Source organism: Alligator mississippiensis, chromosome 10 (assembly GCF_030867095.1).
Source record: "Alligator mississippiensis isolate rAllMis1 chromosome 10, rAllMis1, whole genome shotgun sequence".
Classification (NCBI taxonomy): domain Eukaryota; kingdom Metazoa; phylum Chordata; order Crocodylia; family Alligatoridae; genus Alligator; species Alligator mississippiensis.
Genome location: NC_081833.1, coordinates 57624718 through 57647421, shown reverse-complemented (window position 1 = coordinate 57647421; position 22704 = coordinate 57624718). Strand labels below are relative to the sequence as shown.

Here is a 22704-nt window from a genome sequence, read left to right as displayed (position 1 = left end):
AATATTTAATTAGAAAAACTTTGAGCCGTAGAATCTTTTTGAGACATACCCATGGATCTGACAGGAAAACAGAGTCCTGCTATATTATTACTTAGATCCTTACATAAAAAATATTGCATCTCATTTAGATTAGTAAAATATTTATTATATATAAAATACACACAATTTATTATTTTCTAGTAAGTTTAACATTTTTTAGACCTGTAATATTTAAAAAGCCCCTACCAACTCAAATTTCAATTGCTCTTTTATTTATGTGCCTAATATCTACTTAGGAACCTTAAATCAAATCTGTTTTTCTTCAGCTGCCAGTAGCTCTGCAGAGTGGGAGAGTTTACTGACTGACATACTTCCTGCTCTCATTCCTCAACATGAAGGTACCATCTGCACATCACTGGTGGCCCACAGTTTGGGAACCATTCCTATAGAACATATTTTTCATATGTACCCTGCACCCCAAAGTGAATGTACAGGAGTCTTCAGAACACCATTCTGAAACATTTATATGCCTCCAAAAAGCACAAGCAGCAAAATTCACATATGCAGGTAGTAGAATGGTGAAATAGAGACTGTTAATATAAGTTTAACATGGTAGGCTTGAATTAACTTTATTTTAAAGATCAGAATAAATTATACAATATGTGGAAAATGAATCTGGTAAAATGTTTTAGCGTTTTGCAATAAGATCACTTATCTTCTTGATAGCTGAAGATAAGAGCAATACACAAGTATAAATATATCTCCTCACTAACATCTATAAAAAGTGCTGAACTCTCAACATCAGAAATATAAATCTTTTTTTTCCCCAAACCAAGACGTATACTTTCCAACACTGTCTTACAAAGACAGTTCAAGAGTTCTGAAGTAATGCCCTAGAGATAAATGAGACTATATCCCATTAACAAATAACTAATTAAATTCAGCCTTTTCAAAGATATAGTTTGAACTGGGCATAAAATAGATGAGTTAAACCTACAGCAGTACATTTATAAGGTCAGGTATAAGATCTGGTAGGTCTGATCCACTAAGACTAAAGTTTATGGGGAGCTGTACACTTACTATGAAAGACTCAAAGCATGAGAATAGAGCACTGTGTCAATGGGAGGATCATTAAAACAAAAATTAGCAGCACCTTTTTATATAAAAATCGATGTCCCAGAGTTTAATCCTGTGAATCAGAGAATATGATGGCCTGTTTCTTCTCTGGCTAACAGGAAATGGCTAAGTACCATATTTGAGTCATAATTATAGTTTTCTATATAATAAATTTGCATATCAAGTATGTCAGATTTTGTGCTAGCATTTATGTCATCAGTTCTCAATTGTCAGTAACAATTTCTAATGAATTTGAAAGAAGAGGAGGAGAGAAAAAGAAGCAAAGGTTTAACTATTACTATAATTAATGTATCATTACTAAGAACTATATGGTAAACCAAGATAATATACCTCATAGTCACAAAAGAAACCTGAGATACTAAAAACTGTTAGTCCATTATTTTGAGTCAACCATACTGTACATACCATGATATCATAAGACAGTTTATCAGGCAATGTACTGAGTCGTTCTTGAAGAGCCTCATAATCACTCTCCACCTTCTTCCTGTTGACAAATTTAAGTGCATTTAATCTCATTTATATATAAAATAAAGAATGATCTTCTGATAATATAGTATCAGTGCTCCACTGAAAGATATGTGAGAACTAACTGTTTTAACTCATAAAATGTAGATTTTATTTTGTGATAAATTTAAAATGTTAGAGTAAAAAAAAATCCCTACACATCATCATAATCATCAGCCACTGGTGCATGCACATGTGCATATGAACACGTGTATAAAGTAATTTAGATTTAAAAAAAAATTATGACGACGCTGCTATACTCCTTTTGTTGAGCTGTAAAATTCCAAAGTGGGGAGGGAGGGAAAGTGTTCTCCTCCCTGCTTTTGTAGCTCTCACACGAGTTCAGCAGTTAAACCACCATCATAATTTAGAAGAAACACTGAAATCCCAATTTATATTTTAGCAGAGACATGGTCTCTTCAGATTCTTCAGAACATGATTTACAATAAACCATCAGTACCTCTTGTGAATACTTTAAAAAGAATATTTTATAGTTAAATATGATTTCTGGCTGAAATTTCTATCCCCCAAAACAGTCAACATTCCTTCAAGATGATGATTTCACCACTGGGAATGTGTAACTTCTTGAAGTATCAACAAGCACTGTAGATGTGGAACACTTTCTCCTGTTCCCCTGACCAGGACAGTATAAGTACTTCTCAAATGTTACACATTTGCATACTTTTGGAAATTTAACACCATTCCACATGGGAATGTTTTCTTCCAGAGAATATTTTCCTATACATTTCTGAAGAACTAGCATATATATTTTTCCCCATCAACTTAGATGAGCATTTTATTATTGTTTTCTATAATATAGCTTTCGTATTATAGTTTCTCATTCATGATTTTGTTGAAGCCAACATCTTTAAAGTGTCCAAACAGGATTATACAAGAGGCAAGGATTGTTGAAGGTAATGTCTTCTATCAGACGGACAACATGGTTGGGATAGAGTGGGGCTTTTGAATGCAATATGTTAATGAAGAATACACTTCATTTGAAAGGTTGTCTACGTCTATCCTAACCATGCAGTTGGTCCAATAAAAGATACTGCCCACAATAATCCTTGCCTCTCATAATTTCTGGATCATCACAGCTACAGCATCATTTCAACAATACCAAACAGGATCCTAAATTCCCATCTTCTAAGCTGAAAATTCATGGATTACTGCAGTGAGAAGTTTATGTTAAAAAAGATCTTAGGAATTTATTTTGCAAAAGAAAGACGCTCATTTTTTATACTTCCCAAGAAGTTTCTTATCTATAAGTTGCCTGGTTAATAGCACCTATCTAGTTCATAAAATTAACATCAGCATGTAGAAGCAAATAACAGGTAAAGGAAAAATAGTCCTGAAAACCCAGAAACCTATAACACAAATTAAGAAAGATCTTTCAGCCCTGAGAATTCTGGCTAATTGCAACTTTCTAGGAAGCTATCAGATGAGTATCTCAATAGAAAACAGAAGTCTAGATGTAGCTAGCATTTCTCTCAAGTTTCTTACAAACTTTCTACTGCATGAGGTAATCATGAAGGATTTTTTAGACACATAACCTTCTATGCCATTTTGGACAATCTATCCTAAATTGCAGGGTGGACTGATTCAAAACAAGGCAATTTAAATCACCACAGTGAAAGCCTTGATTTAATCATCAATTTTAATCAACTTTTCATGTGTACTGCACTTGTTTTCTAAAGAAAGGTGCATTCTCATTGGTATAACTATTAAAACGTGCAGATTTACAGCTAAAAAGAGGCTTTACACTAGATGTGGTACTTTTTGTGTTAGCTTGGAAAATACTCTAGAACTATGCGTAGTTACTTATGTAATTACATAGCCTAATATTTTCAAATTCTTATTAATTTTCATTCTTTATTTTTTAGAAAATGGTGGGTGATCTATTGGTTGCGTGTCCTCCACAGGATCAAGTCCTCAATATAGTACATGATCTGCTGCACTACATTAATAAAGCTTGATGTTAAGTTTCCCAATTCATCTTTTACAGAGAAAAAGGATATCATGTAACTCAAACTTTCTAATAGAGGCTAGTGGATTCACATATTCATTTTTTATTCAAATGTTCTTAGGATAGTATATTAACTCTAAGCCTGGATATATTCTGCACTACATTCAGATTCCATTGAAACAGATTTAAAAACAAAAAGTTGAACAGAAGTGGGCAACTTGTTTGATTTGTGGATAAAGAAAAGCAGGGCTCTTAAAGGATCCTTTAAAATTATTATTCTCCATAGCCTTAGTTTCCAAAATAGAGTTGAATCCTCTTGATCAGTTGAGTTCAGACTTTTAAAGTGGAGGACTGGGTGCTTGCTCCACCCCTCTGGCACGGGAGGGCGGAAAGGAGGGGGCTGCTAATGTCAGAGGAAGGGGAAGGAGAGAGATGAGGAGCGACACCCCTAGTAAGCAGCACCTGTCTAAGGGAGGGCCAAAAGGAGAAGTGGAGGAAAAAGGTAGTGTTTGGCATAGAGGACTGGAGGGGGAGACAGCAAGGAAGGCAGCAGAGCTAGCAGCAGCACAGCACAGAGCAGGGAAGGGAATGCACCAGGCCAAACTGCTTGCCACTGATACATCACGTTATGGACTAGGTCCAGTCACTTCAGGAACACCACCACTGTTCTTGATCATTTTGGGACAGCAAAACATATTCTAAAGTTACCGTGAAGTTTTGTCTAATTTAATTTTTGGATGATTACAGCTGTCACTGTTAGTAACAGCAAATGTTGCCACATTAAGCTATTAAAACACTCATGGTTCCTGCCGTCTACCCCATGCTAAAAAATACATGTCTAAGATGCTAACCTGTGAGATAAATTGATAAGACTTTGCATATCCCATTCTCTGCCCCCCAAAAATTCCTATTTTCATGGATATGAGCTTGTGTTTCAGTTTCTTTTTAGGAAGAGAAAACTTTGTAAGAGCTGGGAGGGACTGCGGATGAAGGGAACATGAGTTTCTTCTTATAACTAGGTTTCATGGAACTGGGATCCTTGAGAAAAATGACTGAAGATCTGTCATCCTTTCCTTTTGTGAAAGAAAATAAATGATAGCTTTGTATAAGGAATGTAAAATTCTATTTTAATTACCCCATCTGCCTTCTTTAAAAGATTCTTTCACAGAAGCGAAGGCTGATCAAGCAAATCTTAGGCAATGTGCATAAGCCACGAAAGGAAACAGAGGGCTCTTCTTACTGCCTACTGCCTGCTTGGCTAATACGCTGACTAGAAAACTGGAAGCAATGTAAAAATAATAAAGATGATGCTAGCACTTTTGCTCCCTGAATCAGATCTAGAAGTTAGTTTGGTTTGGGGTTTTTTACCCCCTTCCTTTCCTTTTTTAAATAACTATCCAATAAGGAATCTGGACATGATGGTAACAAGATTCATATAGCACCTTTTCAGCTACTTGTTAAAGTGACTTGACAGTTTGCAGTTGGCTTGTATATCAAGTCTGTGAGAGCCTGAAACCCAAAGCATTTATTTCAATGTGCCTTTGTTTGTGTTGCTATCCTATTAAATATTTGAAAGCCCTTTACAAGGGATGACCAGCTGGTTAAGTAGCATGATGTCAACACCTGCTGTTGAAGGGCCTCCCAGGAAAGGTGCCAAACTTAAAGACCAAGTACTAAGAGTCCATAATGGAACACACAGTACAGGAAATAACATTGAGGACTCCAGATATACTCCTTCCAAGGGCTCATCTTCACAAACCTTAACTTTGTTATGACATGGTGATGACAATTCAGATTCCAAAATGAGAGAATAATCTTTAAAGATGCATAGAACCAAAAACAAAACAAAACAAGGGCAAGTTCTTCTAGTTTTTTGACATGCAAAGAGGAGTATCCTTAAGAAACAAGAAAAGAGAAGCATGGAAAATAAGTGCTTTTCTTCCTACAAAGAAAGGATTAGCTCTCTGATGATTTTAGGCCTCAAACACTTCCCAATTTAACAATTTTTCTGTTTGCCTGGAAAGAAGGTATCCTTTAGGATTAGACACTACCAATTAACCACATGCGAGTGCTAGAGGAACTGCTCTAGTCAAAGCCAGAAAGATTCTACTGCATTAATACACCACATGTTCTATATTAGTGATACTTGGAAGCTAACTTTCTGATGTGGTTACTTACCCTTATGAAAGAGAGAGTTTAGGGGAAAGAACACTTAAGAATGAACAAAAGAACGGTTTTTCAAAAAAACTACCGTAACTTGCCAATAAAATTTGTACTGTGCAAGTCTGAAAATACAGCCACATTATGATCTTTTTGTTGGTCCAAATGTACAGTGGAGCTAGAATTAGACAAGCTTTCAAATGCAAGACATTCTTCATCAGGTCACCTTGGATTCAAAAGCTCGTCCAACTCCATCCCAACTATATAGCTGGTCCAATAAAAGCTATCACCTTAGAGAAATCCTTGTCCCTTGCATAATTTCCAGACCATCATAATGAAAAGACAAGAAACAACAACAAGAAAAAGGATGAATCAATACAACTAGTTGATTTAAAACAGCCTTGCATATGGGAGGAATCATCCTCCCTTTCCACCTACTGGCACATTTATGAAATGAACACTTTGGTCTACTGGCTGAACATATAACAAAGAAATTAAAATAAACACCTGTGCATCAGAGAGACTTATTTACAACTGGATTTCACTTATGAAAATGCCTCTCTGCATGAAAATTCTTTGACTTATACATACTCTTTCATATTTGAACAGTTATTTATGTGTATAAACTTACACTTAAAAAAGCAAACTAGACTTATAAGTGGAACATTTTAAGAGAAATGTATTAAAATTTGAGCATCTAAAACTTTATTTCTCATTCAATTCTTTTTAGCAGCCTTCTGTACCATTAGCTACTGAAACAAATCATCCAGCTGAAATGAATGGATATTTAGTTCTTGCACAATCAGGATCTAAATACAAATACTAAAAACAACAACATTTTTGTTATAAAAAGCTGTGTACATGCTATGTAACTACTCTTCTACATAAAATCTGTCATCCCAGATTTTTAATTCTTTGTGTAAACACCCCAAAATTAGTTATGGACCAAAACTAGTAGCTTATTGTTTTAAAAACACATCCTTCATACCTACCCTTTGAAAAACAGACATTTATATATAGAGGTTAAAGAAAACAATTTAAACTTTGTCAACTTTTGTTTGAAAATGATGCATCAGAGCTTCAAAAAGGTTTTTGGGGGGACAGGGGAGTGGAGGGTAGGCAGAGATAATTCCTAGTAGCAGTATATATAACCATACTGGTCTAAATGTGTATGGACAATTTTAAAACCCCTGAAAATAGAAGTACATTATGGCAATAGTGGCTTAACTACACCAGCACCAGTGGGCACCTCTATAATGTTGCTTTTATTGAAAATTAAGACAGTCTCTGAATTTTAAACATAAGTGAAACATATGAGTTTTAGATTATTTTCTGCAAGCCAGTAGTCAGAATTTAATATGATGATGTGTATAGATTGCACCGATTTTTTTTTACTCTTATCCACTGTTTGCAGCTTATATGCATTTAAAATAAAAACATTTGATACACACTAACTATAAATTATTTGCTTGCAGATCTTTCAGGCATGAAGAAAAAGCCTCTTAAAATAAATTTAAAATATTATATGCTTGATGGTGTATAACCAAAGGTTTAATCTCAGCACTAAAAGGGGCAGTTGCTGTGATTCTGCAATAACCCTGCAGACAATAATCAAGACAGCTCCTGTTGTTCTCTCAGTAAAATCATGGTAAACACAGCATGGATATATTGTAATTTGATATCTGTAAGATCAACTGTTATATCTCACAGTAACTCATAAGATTCTATTCACCATTAAATGTACATTTTCCTCCAATGCCACATGAAACTGTTATTTACTAAGCATGTTTTCCATTAACTATAGATTACCATATTAAAAGCAGCAGAGAAAAAAAGTGCCATTTTAAAGGACAACCCATCTTCTCTAACCATTAAATATTAAGGTTTATCAAAAACAGTTAGCTGTAAAAATGCTAAATGTTATAAATGCTCTACATTTAAAAAAAAAGTTAATTAAGCAGCTGCACTTAAAAAACAACAACTCCTCCATATTTGGGACACCTATTTAGCAGTGTTCTTTCCACAAGTTACTTGGGGAAAATTAAGAGGAAGAAGGAGACTTTAAAAAGAATTATACACACTGAAGTTCCAACATATTTGAGAAGACAGTGATATCACAAGGAAAAATATACATTTGAAAGAAGGAGCACTGCAATAAATCAGACCTATCTCAAACTATAAACCCTAACATATCCTAGTAGGGTTTAGCTAACATTATTATAATAACTGTAGGGTACTTTACTAAAACACAAGCAGGTTCTCCCATCAGTATTTTAGGCATGTAATCAAACATTTTTCACTTACCAGTGCTGGATTTTTTCTTGGCAGCTAGTGACCACCTGTCATTAAAACAGATAACTGCTCATGAAAAAACAAGGCTAAGCACACAGCTGCAATATCAATGTATCAGAAACTAGAACAGTAGCTTTACAGATTTGGTAGCATCTCTATATACATTTTTATTTGTCAATGCAAACGCATGTGAATGTTACTTCTTAAGGAGCACGCTTTATCACAATACTAATGCAAACTGATAACTGCAGAACAAATTACAGCTTTCCAATTCATATTTTGGTACAATGTCTGCTCCATAACTATTACGTGACATATGATATAAGATAAGCAGTATTTTGTATAATCTACAGATCTATTTTCAATGTTACATGTTTTGTAAAAAAAGCAAACAATATAAATTATAACAAAAACCAATGTAACATCCGTGCTTGTTCATTTAAAAAAAAAAAAAAAAGGAAAATATTTTCAGGACTGCCTTTATCATAACATCTACAAATGGTGGTTTCACTAACAATATTATTCTGAAACAATACAAATGAATTTTGCTGGGTTTAAATGCAAAAAAAATTGCCTCTAGTATATCTTTTGTTAAATAGAAAACATATACACCCAAGCAACACACTTTTTTTTCAAAGTACAGATTCCCCCAAGAGACCAAAAGTTAACCATTTCATAATATGCTTAAGACTATGCATTTCAAACATTAAGTTAAAAACAAAAAGTTATTTAGTTCAATAGCATAAGTGCAGACAAGATATGTTTTTGCTCCAGTGGACTGCAGTATCACAACTGGATGGACATTTTTTTTTCAAAAACATATTTTGAATTTTGAATAATACACGCTGAAATGTATAATACAGACAATTTCACTCAATTACATAAAATGTAATGAAGCTGTGAGTCAATTAAATGTCTAGACTTATTCTCAATAGAAGCATATTCCAAATATTTTTGAAAATTCTGTTTTACAAATAGCCACAAAACTGCCAATAGTTAAAAATAATTAATGGGATAATTTGCAGAAAAACCCCAACCACCATCTTCAACTTCCACCAAAATCATTAGAGCTTTTAAAAAAAAAAGGTGCAACAGAATGAAAAGAATTTCTTTTTGGCACATGTGCGCCCATTACAGGAGGACTCTACAAAATTTACTCAGACAAGTAGATAAAGCAAACTACTTGTGTCAGCTAACAAATGTAGAAAAGTTGAAGGATCAGTTCTGTATTTGCAGCCTCACAACTCCATAAAAACCATACACAGTGGAATACATAGTTGATAATCTTACTCCAGGGGTAAACCTTATGCCTGAGCAGTCTATAAATTAAAAACCTCTTTAATTCCTATTAAATTATTTCTCCTAACAAATTTGCTATTTTTAAGTCTAAGACAGAACGGCAGGTTTCTATAGGATATAAATTCACAAAGCTATTACATTAATATAAGGTCCACTTTAGAATAAAGCTTTACTAGCCTGTATAAAGCATATTCAATAGTAACATTGCATAACAGTGGTAATATACAAAAAGGGGCCACTTTAAAACATAGTAAAGACAGAAAATATTATATCAACATATTTCACTGTTTCAGATTTGGTAGTGATTGCAAAGTACACAACATAATTAAGTGCACAAAAAAATGTTTATGAAATCCTTTAAGAAAGTTCCAGGTTAATTGCCCCATTAAAGATGAAGCTGGAAAAAAAAAGGCAGGAAGCTTTCCATTCCCAATACATGACTTTCCATGCATGAAGTGAGCTAAAAGCACAAAAAGAAAAGCCCTGCAAACCATAAGAGCAGCATGTTCATTAACCTCTACATGATAATCCTTTCGTAGCTGCATATTAACTAGTTACATATTCATAATCATTTACATTATTTAGAGGACCTTCTATGAAAATTTCTAGGCTATATCCATTAGCTACAATGTTAAAGGTTACAGAAGATAGTCTACTTAATGTTTCCAGGAAGCTTTTTTAATTAGTAAATATGTAAATTGGATGCATATGCTTTTTGTATTTCTTTTTAAATGGACCATCAGTACAACAGCATATAGATATATGCTGTTTCCACCATCCTTTATCCCCTTAAAAACAATCAATAAGACCAATCAATTTTAATTTAATTCTTCTTCTTTGATATAATCTTCCATGAAGGAATACCAAAGGGTGGAACCAATAACAATCTCTACTGTGGCAACAATAAAATAAGGGATCTCACGGAAGTGCTAACATCACCAGCTTCAATATGCTTTTATTCATATCTCAAGGCTGAAGAAATAACTATACTAGCTGAAGAGATGTTTTAAAAATCTAGGAGTCAATCACGTATTACTTCTATGTTCTTTGATGGGACAGTCAAATTGTTACAATACCTGCAAAAATAAGCAGCAAAGAAATATATCCAGCTCTTTTGAGTCTCTTAACTGTGCTGCTAGAAGCAACATATACCGTTGTGTACAATTTTTAAATGGCTGATGACAAGGTAAATACATACATGCATGAGTTACAGTTATAGGTGAGTTATAGTTCAGTTTTTCTGGCCTACTAATGCTACCAAACTATATTACCTTTAAGACACAGTAGAACGATAACAATACATTCCAACTTATTTTCCTTCTAGGCATAACAATATATGAATTTGCAAATCTATGAGGTTAACAATAGTTTATCTGCAATCTAAAATATTTAAAGTGTGCTATTAAACTATACTTGCAGCAAACAATATTAATCAAGTGTTCAGTTATTAAAAAAGAATCTTTTAGAAAAAAAAATCTTTAGTCAAAATTAAATGGGAATAGACAACTATCTTGTTTCCTCTCTCTCCCCCACAAACTTAATATTTCTCCAGATCTTGATTCAATACATGCATATCTGATGTCAGAAATGCTTGCTACTTTTTCAGTTGGATCACCAAGCATGCCACCTGCTTGAAGAGCTTTTGCATGTTTGTCTCATTTTCTGCTATTTACATTGTGGGTAGCCACAAGGGGGCATTGTCTTATGAGTTTCCATGCTAAGTACATACAGCACGCAGTAAAAAAAAAAAAATGGTGGACAAAAGCAAGGTTTTAAATAACTATTATTTTGCAATTTTTCCAGTGGTCCTCTCTTCAGTTTTAATTACTCCTTGAATACAAACCAGGCATAAAAAATAATAATTGCTGGGTCTATTTTTCATTTTTTCAAGCTATTTAAACTGAACCTTTCCATTACTTCTGTTTTAGGGAGCTAATTTAAGTTTTAACCCTTGTTCCTATACTTGCGAACTGTTATCCCCAATTAGTAGTACATCACAGCTGAAAGATGAACTAGAATGAAGATACAGCACTATATTGGGATGGTGGGTAATGTAATTAAAATAATGGCTTTTGGTTTGCCTAGTAAACATAGATGGTTTTAACAATAGACATTTATATTATACTCTTATTTTTAATGCCATGTATTAAATGCTAATACAAGTGTGGTGGCAAATAATGAGCATGCATTTCATAATCACGATTCTTTTTCTAAGTATCCGAGGGTTCCAGTGGTAGCCTAACAAAGCTCACAGGCTGTTGAAACACGAGTAGCCACACACTGCTCTGCTGCATAGCAGAAGACACTCTTCACTGTCTTAAAGACAGAAACATTCCTTCTTCAGCAGCCACACTGAACTCCTTTCTCATTGTCCAACCAGCCAATCAATATATATAATTTTTCTCCATCTTCCATCTGAGGAACTGAAAGCCCTTCTCATGCATTAATTAAAATTTGCAACACACTTTTGGGAGACAAATTAGCTTGATTTAACAGGGCAACTGAGTGACTTAACTGAGATTACACATCAGTCCACAGAAGAGCCAGGAGTAAAAGGCAGATCTCCTGACTCACGATCATCAGATATAATCACTGCACTGAACTCCCTCAACAGACTGTTTCTTAGAAATGAAGATGGGTTGAATTATGGGAAGAGAAGAAATGATCTAACATGGGAGCAGGTTCTTACCTCTGCATGCCTATCAATTACAGATCTACTTCCCATTCCTGTGCAGATGCTTCACTTCCCTTCCTCTCTTTCTTGAAAAAGACAGTATGCCCATTCATGCTTTTCTTTCTGTTAATTCTGCGCATATCTATCCTGAATACTTCCCCAGTGTCAGGCAGTTCTTCAAGACAAAGTACTACTTTTGTGAAGTGCAGTATATGATAACCCTGATGACTATTTTCTTAAAAGAAGGCTGACTCACATGTGCTACTTCCTAAATCCTAGTCATTTGCAATTTTCTGAGGCTGTCCTCTCCAATAAAGAGCCTCTCTCACCGCCCCCCATCTTACCCTCACATTGCACATAGCAGCACAGTGAAGCTAATCTGCTAATTCTTATCTATTTCCTACAGGCTCTGTGTAACAATAGGACAAACTGTCAAGCCTCTGATCAGTTCTCTTTATGCTGCACCTTGGGAAAAGCTACAATCAGCAGAGATGGCACTGGAGTCATCTCTTGGCACTTGACTGAACCTGTCACTAGATTCATACTGTTATGGTTATGTTCACAAGCTAGAAACTACTTCTTTTTAGATGACATCTCAATTTCTAGAAAAGATAATACCAACTGTGTAGGTAAGCAGGTGAACTGATTTTTCCAACACTGTACATGGGCATGTACAAAAGTTGAGTGCGTGTGCACAGTTGGATATATATGTGCACACATAGCTAATTAATATTATAACTCAAGAAATGTTCAATAAATATTTGGTATTTGTACATGTGCACTATGCATTTGCATGAAAGGCGAGGCACATTACCAGATAAGGATGTTTTAAGTTCTGACTTTCTAAAATTATGACAAATATTACACCATTAAGTGCCAGGAACCCAAGTCCAATCCAAACTCTGACACTGACTTCTACTAGGGAGTCTTGTATAAAATGAAGCCTCTCACACTACACTTCATCTGTGAAATGGGAATAAGCAGTACTGACTTACCTGCTCCCCAGGGTTTGATGATGATTAATTAATGCCAGAGAAGCACTTTGAAAATCTGGAGCACTGTATAAGTGCTTAGTCGTATTATTCACCACTTGAAACGTAATCTGAATGAGATCAGATATGTAAGTAATTTGTTTACATGTGGTAATAAAATAATTTGTAACTGTTTAAACTTGAATTAGTCTCACTATAAGCATTTCCTTTCAATCACATTTCTAGTTACTGAAAAGAAAACCTGATGGTATAGAGTACTTTTTGTAGAGGCAACAGGAAGTAATGAGGTGTTAATTAAAGTAAGGGTCCAATAAATCTAAAGCCAATGATCTGCTGCCAGGATACTGACCTTGCCATTTGGGATTTTTGAAAAGACCTTAGTCTTGACCTTGGTTCTATCACTCAGGCCCTCCCATGAACAAACTACCATAATCAAACTGCAAGTTTTCTGCAAGAAAGATCAATGTTTACTAGGGCCCAAGATAAAACCAAACTAATTTTCGCTACTGACCTAATTAGGAGAATCCCAAGTCTCCTGAGTTTAATTGCTTAACTTTGTACATGTAAGTACAGCCTTCAGTGGGATACTTGCATGAGTTACCCACATGCATAAAAGGGTCAAGATCCACTATGCTATGTAGCCCATACAAGAGTGATTTTCTCTGCCACAATATGTAGTGAAAAGACAGATGGTGAAACTGAATTTACTGATAAAGTTGTAATTCGTTCATAATAAGATTTTACATCATAGTAAAAAAAATGGGTGGTCAAGTATTTAGTAGTAATAACAGGATATAAGAAGCCATATGGAACATAAATGTTTAAAATTACTTTTCAGTTTTACTTTAGAAAAACCCTCTGCTTTCAGTCTACAACACAGCAACCACTGATAGAGAAAGGCAGGACCAAGATTTACAAAACCACTTGTCTTAGAACTCCCTACCCATTCCAATCATCCTTAATATTTCAAATATAATTCCCTTTTAGACACTTCCCAAAATAAATGGCAAAACATGAAATAAAGCTGGTAAAGTTCTTCAGTCATGTGGTATATCTTATGATCTAGTGGAAAAGCAAAATGCATTCTTGAAATGTAACGTTCAATTATGAAATCAAGTTATTGATAAATATTACAGTTCAAAAATTTGTAAAATGGTCTTAGCCCAAAGGGGATTTTTATGCCTGTCAGTAAGATAAGTGTTTGAGGGAAGGGGATACTGGAGGACATTTTTAATACATTTACTTGAATTTTAAAAATCCTAATCAAAATTCTTAGTTACGTCTATAGCAAAAAGCAGAAATCTAAAGATTTTGTGTCTCTTGCTCTTACAAGGTACAAACTTCATTAGGTTTAGGGAAAATGAATATAAAATCATTAGTTATTGGAACAGGGTAAGATATCAGTTCTTGATATTTAACAACTAAGCAGAGGCCAGTTAAGTCATCCTCTCTTCATAACAATGTACTCCCAAGCTAATTCAGGTGGTGCAAGCAGTATATCCATGGTACCATTTACCTAGCTCATTGGGCTGATTTTGCAGCCCATGCTGTTCTCCATGCTCTAAGGACTACAGGATTCAGTTGCAACTGAATTAGTTTAAAGTTTACACAAGCTAACATAGATGTAAATTGATGCTCTGTCTGGGAAAATTCACTTGAGTGTAAATGTTACTGAACTCAGAAAAATCCTAAAAGAAATAAGTTGTACCATACCAAGTTAGTGGCAAGGATACTGAAAAATGTATAGTTCCTTCAGTTTTAACTTCTGCAGACTGTTCTATAAAAGCTGCACAAAAAAATGCCTGGAGGCGCAGGACTGCCACATTGGTGCCTATTAGGGGTGTGCGAAGCAGGCCCTATTTGATTCGGATTCAGATTCGGCCTGAATCGGGGACAGCAATTCAATTCGTTGATTTGGATCACTGTCCCCGATTCGATTCGACTGAATCCGAATCTGAAGATTCGATGCTGATTTGGAGAATCAGTGATTCGTACATAGACACAGCTTTAAAAGTTTTTTCTACATACCTTGAGGTAGCAGGTGTGGCTTGTGAAAGCTGCGATGCTGGGCGCATGGAGCATCCCACAGGAGTGTGGGGGACCACATGCTTGGCGATGAACTCAGAAGTGGACTGGAAGTACTTCCAGTCCACTTCTGGGTCTGGCAAGGAGAGCATTGGGGAGCACCCCCCATGCCTCCTGGCTCAGCGATTGGCTGTGGGAGGACCCCGGGTGACCCTCCCAGTGACCCCGCCCGGTGACTCAGGAGGCACCAATCACTGAGCCACAAGGGCACAGGGGGGCCCCCCCAACACACTCCCCAGCAGACCCAGAAGTGGAATGGAAGTGCTTCTGGTCCACTTCCGGGTCTGCTGCCAAGTGCGCTGGGGAGCCCTCCGTGCTTCTGTGGGACACTCCACACTCCCCAGCATCACAGCACTCACGAGCCCCTGCTACCTAAAGGTATGTAGAAAAAACATTTAAAGCTGCCTCCATGTCCAAGTTTCCAAATCAATTCAGAGGGTTCAGATTTGATTTGGAGAGATTAAAGGGTCCTCTGATTTGATTCAGATTTGAAAATTCGGCCACCGAATTGGGCTGAATCTCCACCAAACTGAATCAGGGACTGAAGCTTCGCACAGCCCTCATACCTATCCCATCACTTTTTCCAAACACAGGCATGACCAAAGAAAAAAATGGGGTGTCCCTATGTGCTTAAAAAATCCCTAGATATTGGAACTTCACTTAGATGCCACCAACAGCAGTAAAAGAAAACCAGAGTCTGGCCCCACATTTGAGTTACAAGAAGGGGTTATAACCAAAGTCTCCTAGGCTTTATTAAATACAGCCTTGAGGCAAAGATCTACTGATCCTTATGAGGCTCTACATGGGCTTCAGAGACTACCTACAAGAAGTAGCTTACAAAACTAGATCCTTAGGACCCAATCCTACATGGAATTCCATAGAAATATGTGTTTCACAGATATACTCTTATTTAAATTTGTGATCTGATGTGCTGCAGTTAGTCCAGCTTTCCAAAAACTGCAGAAAGGTCAAGCTTTCACAGACAAACCTCAGCTTATCCCAAGAACTTGCAATTCTCCCTTTTCTCACAAGACAAAGACTCGTCCTCACACTGTTGCATCAGAAGTCTGGTTGGGTTATCTGGAGAAATACTCCTTACTAGTTTCTTAGTTTTTAAACCTGGTACAACTTGCTGCTGGGTTGACTGTGGTACTGCCTCTTGCCGGAGATATATTTCTACTTGTCTGCCTAGAAGAGTAACTTTCAAATTGTGGTCTGCAGAACCCTGGGGATCCACAGACTACGTCTAAGGGGTTTGCAAAAGATAACTATGATCAAGCAAAAGTATGTGAATACCTACACTTAAAATTCAAAGGGGTTGGCAACTCCAATTTAAAATTTCCAGAAGGGTCCACAAATGAAAAAAAGGTTGAAAACCACTATCCTAGAGGAAAGCTGCTGGTGCTTTCTAGGTTCCACTGGTTCTCTACAGAAACAGAATCTAGCTAGGCTGGTGCTCTGGGAAGGTAAGAGGACCACAAGCTTTTCTAAGAGACTGGTTAGCAATCCATGAGAAAAGGAGGAGTGGGCCTGCAGCTGCTGTGTGCAGGAGGAGAGTTCCATGGTACATGAGCTGCTACTGTGAAACAAGCAAACACTGTATGAGCTACCCAAACTACTGATGGAAAATGGCAGTAAGCTCTTTCCATTTATGCTGTAACTGTTAACAAGTTCCACTGTGCACACACAGAGGTCCTATGAATTCTACTCCCCTGGTCATCCAGACTTTTAGGAAAAATAATAGATACTTAAGTCAACAGTGTTCACCAGCACACACAAGAAATTCCATATAACCTGAATAAATGTAACCTTTTTGCCCATTAAAACACTCGCTTTATTAATAAAAAAGGCACTGTTGATATTGTACCTGAAAATAAATAAACACTGTAATCATGCAATAATATAAATTATTGTAATGGACTGTAAAACCAGTCTGCAAGCAGGGCTCTGGGCTCTGCAACTGCTGGTGCAACCTGTAAGTGGCTACAATACAGTCACCACTTGAGTTGTGTGAAAGTAATCTCACATATCTAGTTGTATTTATTAGGAAGGGTACTTAAAATACCTGCCCACTCTAAAATAAACTTAAGCAGTTTACAAAATAGCTCAATTACTAGATATATAATTTAAGATGTATGAAATTGTTTTCACAAACCCACACTAGCCTTCTGAAAACCAGTTCTGCTTCAATGTATGAAATAATACAACAAATAGTATCCCCTTGTAACAACAGATGAAAGAAGAAAAAAAAATTCCTTGTCCCAATTAGAATTTTTTTTTTAAATTCACTTACTCAAATTACATGATTATTGTTTAACCTTTTTAAACACCTAGTAAAATCAGCCCATATACCAGATGCTATAAAACACCACGGGAATGTAGGACAATCTGACAATCAATACATTGAGTAAAACTAGGTAAGCGAGCTGGTCCACTAATACTCAAAGATCAAACAGGCTTCATACTTGACAGCTTCACTGTTTCAGATAACTACTGCATGTTCCATTTTCTTTATGAACAGTATATGAGAATGTACAGGCAAACTAGACACAGGAAAGCACTTGATAGGGTAGAGTGAGTCAAAATGCAGCTTTTCAACAAATATAATCAGAATTATTTTTTTTTAATGGACTCAATCACAGGCAACTTTAGACCCAGACTAGTGGTCAAAAACAGTACTCAGTCATTCTGCAAAGAGAAGGCTGACTGCTTTGGCCTACCATAACTAAACATTAGCCACATCGTAGTACCCATAAACATAAGGGTGAAAGTAACCCACACCTGTAAAGATACTGCACTGGAACAGAATCACAAAACACAGGGCTGGAAGGGCCCTTAGGAGGTTATCTAGGCCAACTCTTGGCTCGAGGCAGGATAATCCCATTGTAAACCATCCTAAAGAAGCATTTGCCATCTGCCTATTCTTAAAAACTTTCAAGGATTGAGATTCTGTAACCTCTCTGGGTAGTCTTCCCCAATGCTTAACCATACTGAATATATTTCTAAGATGAGCTTTTATATAAGAAAACCAGTCCCCCTCGCCCACTTCTGAAACCACTAATATTATAATTTGCTGATTATTCAGAAAAGCAACTAGCTTCTTCTCCCTTCAACAAAGCATAATAATATTAGCCTATTTCAATACAACAGGAATTCCATACTATCCCACTTAATTTGTATCAGTTATTTCTGATAACTGCTGAACAAGACAAAATTTTATCTGTACCATCTTCAGGCATAATACCTGACGCCTCTCAATGTTTTAATGATCTGCTATTATTATTTTTGCATATTGCATACTATTTTGTCATAAGCAGGTTCTCTTCAGGACAAGGAGAAACACCTTAAAAGGCAAGAAGGAAAATTCCGGTTGAACATTACGAAGAACCTCCTCCCCATGAGGATGGTTAAGGATTAAAACAGACTGCCCAGTGAGGTTGTGGAATAGCTATTCTTGAACATTTTTAAGAGCAGGTTAGACAAACATTTCTCAAGAATGGCTTACACAAGAATAATCCAGCCTTGAATAGGAAGACCTCCTGAAACTCTTTCCAGCCCCTTTCTATAGTTCTATTTTATGTAGAGTATACAAGTGTACATACACACACGTACACATCACATATTCAAAACATGTAAAATAGACACCAATGCTAGTTTCCTAGTATAAATTACAGTATAATATAGTATCATTTCCTTTTATATATTTCTATATTTACTACCAGGGATTACATCATCTAAATGCCCAAAAGAATGCATGCTCTCAAGAGCAAGATATAAGATATGTATAACAGGTGATAGGCATATGCATTTCCTTTGTCTTATGGCTCCAAAGATATCCTTCCAAACAAGTGTAAATAAACTAATTAAGCGTAAAACCATGAAATGTCCTCTTTCCGAGTCTGCAGACACACAGCTCCAGTGCCTCTGCTGTCCCTACAATACAGTAAAAAGTACAGTAGTTTCCTCACTATTCTTAGAATTGTGGGCAAGGGCTCTAAAAAGCTTCTAAGCATCTAGCTGATTTCATACTGCAGATACTGCTTGGGAAAGACTGTACCAGAAAGCTGTTCACAGAGTAAGAAGACAAAACAAAAACAGAGGCTGAGTCTGGGAGACAGAAGATACAAGCTGCATAAACTATTTTCAATTGTTTTTCTTAACTGCTTAAATACTGTAACTATTGACAAGACCTTAAATATAACATTTGGATTTGAAAATAATAACACTCTATGTCAGTTAAAGTCATAGGACAATTACGAATCTATCTACCAGAGATATGCAACTCGAAGCAACCAGCTAGTTCCTGTAGTAGGTGCACGAAAAGTAATGATATTTAGGTGCCATCATGACTGAGAAGTCTTTCTTTCCTTATCCTTCCTAAATCAGAGAGGGGAAACAAATGTGCTTATCAACAAACATTAAAATCTAATCCTACTAAATAAAATTTCACACTATCAGATTGCAATGGATTAGATTGCCCTAAAATGTGTTTACACTCAAGTCCCTCGATTCCAATTGGTTCTGTAAACATCTCCCATTTTGTAAGATCTTGTTCAATTCTTCCACACTTTACATACAACAAGAACACATCACAAATAAGCCCTACAACGAGAGAGTAGAAAAACTGGACCTTTTCAGCCTCCGCAAGAGAAGGTTGAGAGGCGACCTTGTGGCTGCTTATAAGTTCATCACGGGGGCACAGAAGGGAATTGGTGAGTATTTATTCACCAAGGCACCCCCAGGGGGTTACAACAAATAATGGCCACAAGCTAGCAGAGAGCAGATTTAGACTGGACATTAGGAAGAACTTCTTCACAGTTAGAGTGGCCAAAGTCTGGAACGGGCTCCCAAGGGAGGTGGTGCTCTCCCCTACCCTGGGGGTCTTCAAGAGGAGGTTAGATGAGCATCTAGCTGGGGTCATCTAGATCCAGCACTCTTTCCTGCCTATGCAGGGGGTCGGACTCAATGATCTATTGAGGTCCCTTCCGACCCTCACATCTATATGAATCTATGAATCAAATCGGTCCATTGCAAATTAACTGCGTGTACAAATCCTGAGAGTACAACATACTCACTACTCAGTAAAGATACATTAGTCACTGAGAACCACATATATAATACTATTTTGTTTAAATTCTTACTCTACAGCATGTTATCCTGCCTCTTTAAATATTCATTCATATTGTACTTCCTGTACTTATAAGCAGTAGGTTAACCTAACATTTCCAGCTAACATAGATATCTTCAAGATATCAGTGACACTACTTTCTTTACAAAAAACATTAAAAACTTTAAGCAGATACAGTGTTTTCAGTGATAGTCTTTATCATGACAAATGCTAGATAGAAATTGTATTTTGGGGATAAATTAAAAAAAGCTAAGTCATATTTTTCTACAAAATATCTTAACAGAAGGTACTGAAAGTTGTTTTTAACAGTTTGGTCTTACTAGCACTACAAATTAACAAGATTAAAGTCTCTCAAACAGGCAACTGGCCTTTCCAACCAAGAATCAAAATTCTTCTGCACCAGGAGTCCTCCACCAAGAAGGTGCACTCCTAACTGGGTAAAAGATACATTAATATCCTTCACTTTGCATATTGCTATATAGGAAGGCAGTCTGGCTAGATGGAAGGGGATTCCTGGGCTAAGTATAAGTTCTCAGTTGATCGTGACACTTTAAAAACTCCAATCGATTGCTACAACAGTAAAGAAAAGGAACTTGCAACTTTAGCTGAGCATTGTGCAATATAAAGATTAATCACAATGCCAAAACATAATATTTTAAAGCCTACAGGTAGTTAATGATGCATCTCATTATTTCCAACCACTGAGAAAACACACAGTACAGTATGAACTTCATACGAATGGGATTGAAGTGATTTCTTTTTATTCAACCAAGGCTCAGTCGTAAGGGGCATGCTGTCATCTTGATGAAAAGTGTTGTGTATGTGTTTGCATCAATCACAGTTTCATCAGAATAAGTCAGAGCTGGGTGAAAAATGAAAAATTATATATTATACATATTCGCTAAAAATAACAAATTGAAATTTATTTTACAGACATATTGATCACTTCATTGAGAAAAAAACAAAAATGTCTAATGGCATTAGGAACACATTCTCAAAACATATTCAGTAATTAAATAGCATGATAACATTGAGTGGGACCATTCACTAGCTAAAAATGAGAAGTACACAGAAAAACAGGAGCACATTATTTCAAGTTCATCACTAGACCTCTGTGCCGGGACCAAAATGTGAAGTTGCACCCCAAGAATGATTTTTGGTGAAAACAATGCATATCTGAAAAAGGGGATTTAAAATGAAACGCCTCCTCAGCTTTAAAATATATTATTTCCATAAATGAACATTCAGTTGTGATGTAATTACATGTAGCTTCCAACTCTCCATTGCACAAATGGAGAGTCTATTATATCTTCATCATGAAAGTCCATTGTAAGCAAGATATTTAGTTCTTCAGGATAATTTCATATCCAAGCTGAAGTGTTCAATTTTTTTTAGCCAGTTTGCAGAAATTATGTAAAGTTTCCCTATGATAAAATATAATTTTGGTACAGCAGCCTAACCGAGGCTTAATTAATGGTCTCTTGGGTCTCTTCTGCAGTGGAGCAGATCTGTATAAGAAAAGCCTTAAACTTGCTTACAGAAAAAAGAGCCTTGCCATGAACTGAGAATAATTCTACATGTTCATGACAGACATCCACTTATACTTTAATACCCAATTGACACTAATGCATTACAGTAAAGTTATTCTGCATCACAATCATCTACCCAGAAAAATAACTGTGGGGGTGGAGAAGGGAACAGTTTACCGTCATCTATAAGAATGGACAATACAGAATATCCCACTTGGTGATTCTAATTTCCATCCGCATTAATGACCAATTAGGTAAACCTGTTACTCCAAGACGACACCTCATTTGTGCACATTATTGCAGAGGAGGTGTGTGATCTACATCGTGTGCGTCACACCACTTCCTTACCCTTAGTTAAAATGACAGCACCGTATGAGGTAGCAACCGTTAGCTGTCAGGTGTAGTCTGGAACTGCTCCAAAGGCAGGCCCAAAATCCTTCGCCTTCAGCGGTCACCACGCAGACAACCTCTAAAGCGACGGCGATTCCGGGTGGGCGCAGGCGCGTGCTCACACCGATCAGATCCATGAAGACCGGCCCTCCACACCTCTTTAGTCCACAAATTCCACGAAGCCCCCTGCAGTGCCTAAGGGCCCATCGAAGGGTCTCAACCCAGACCAAGAACCAAGGCAGCGATTTGGTACCACCGCCCTAAGAGGACGAGGGGCCTTTTGCAAGTCAAGAAACGTCTCCACCGGGCACAGACACCACTGCGCCTCACACAAGGGGATGAGGGGCCTTTTGCAAGTTGGGAAACGTCCCCGCCGGGCACAAACACCATTGATTTTTTGGATGCAAAAGGCGAGAGCCCCTGGTGTGATGCAGCGGTGGGGCTTCAGCAGAGTCCCCGCGGCCCCCCACACCAGGCTGTGCTCAGAGGGCCACCAGGGCCCAGCCACCACACTGGGGGGCCTCATGGGGGCGGGGCCGGAAGTGCCTGCGGAGGGGGGCGGTCACGTG

General features: G+C 36.8%; 1 protein-coding gene across 1 annotated transcript in view; it reads right to left on the bottom strand.

Moving 5' to 3' along the window:
- The window catches only part of URI1 (URI1 prefoldin like chaperone), a 54927-nt gene that overhangs the window by 31798 nt on the left and 425 nt on the right, over positions 1 to 22704 (bottom strand). Inside the window, exons 2-3 of the mRNA XM_014595584.3 lie at positions 8051 to 8085; positions 1522 to 1600 (exon numbers count right to left, since the gene is read on the bottom strand). Of these exons, the coding sequence (XP_014451070.1) occupies positions 1522 to 1600; positions 8051 to 8085 (114 nt within the window). The remainder of the gene's footprint in view (positions 1 to 1521; positions 1601 to 8050; positions 8086 to 22704) is intronic.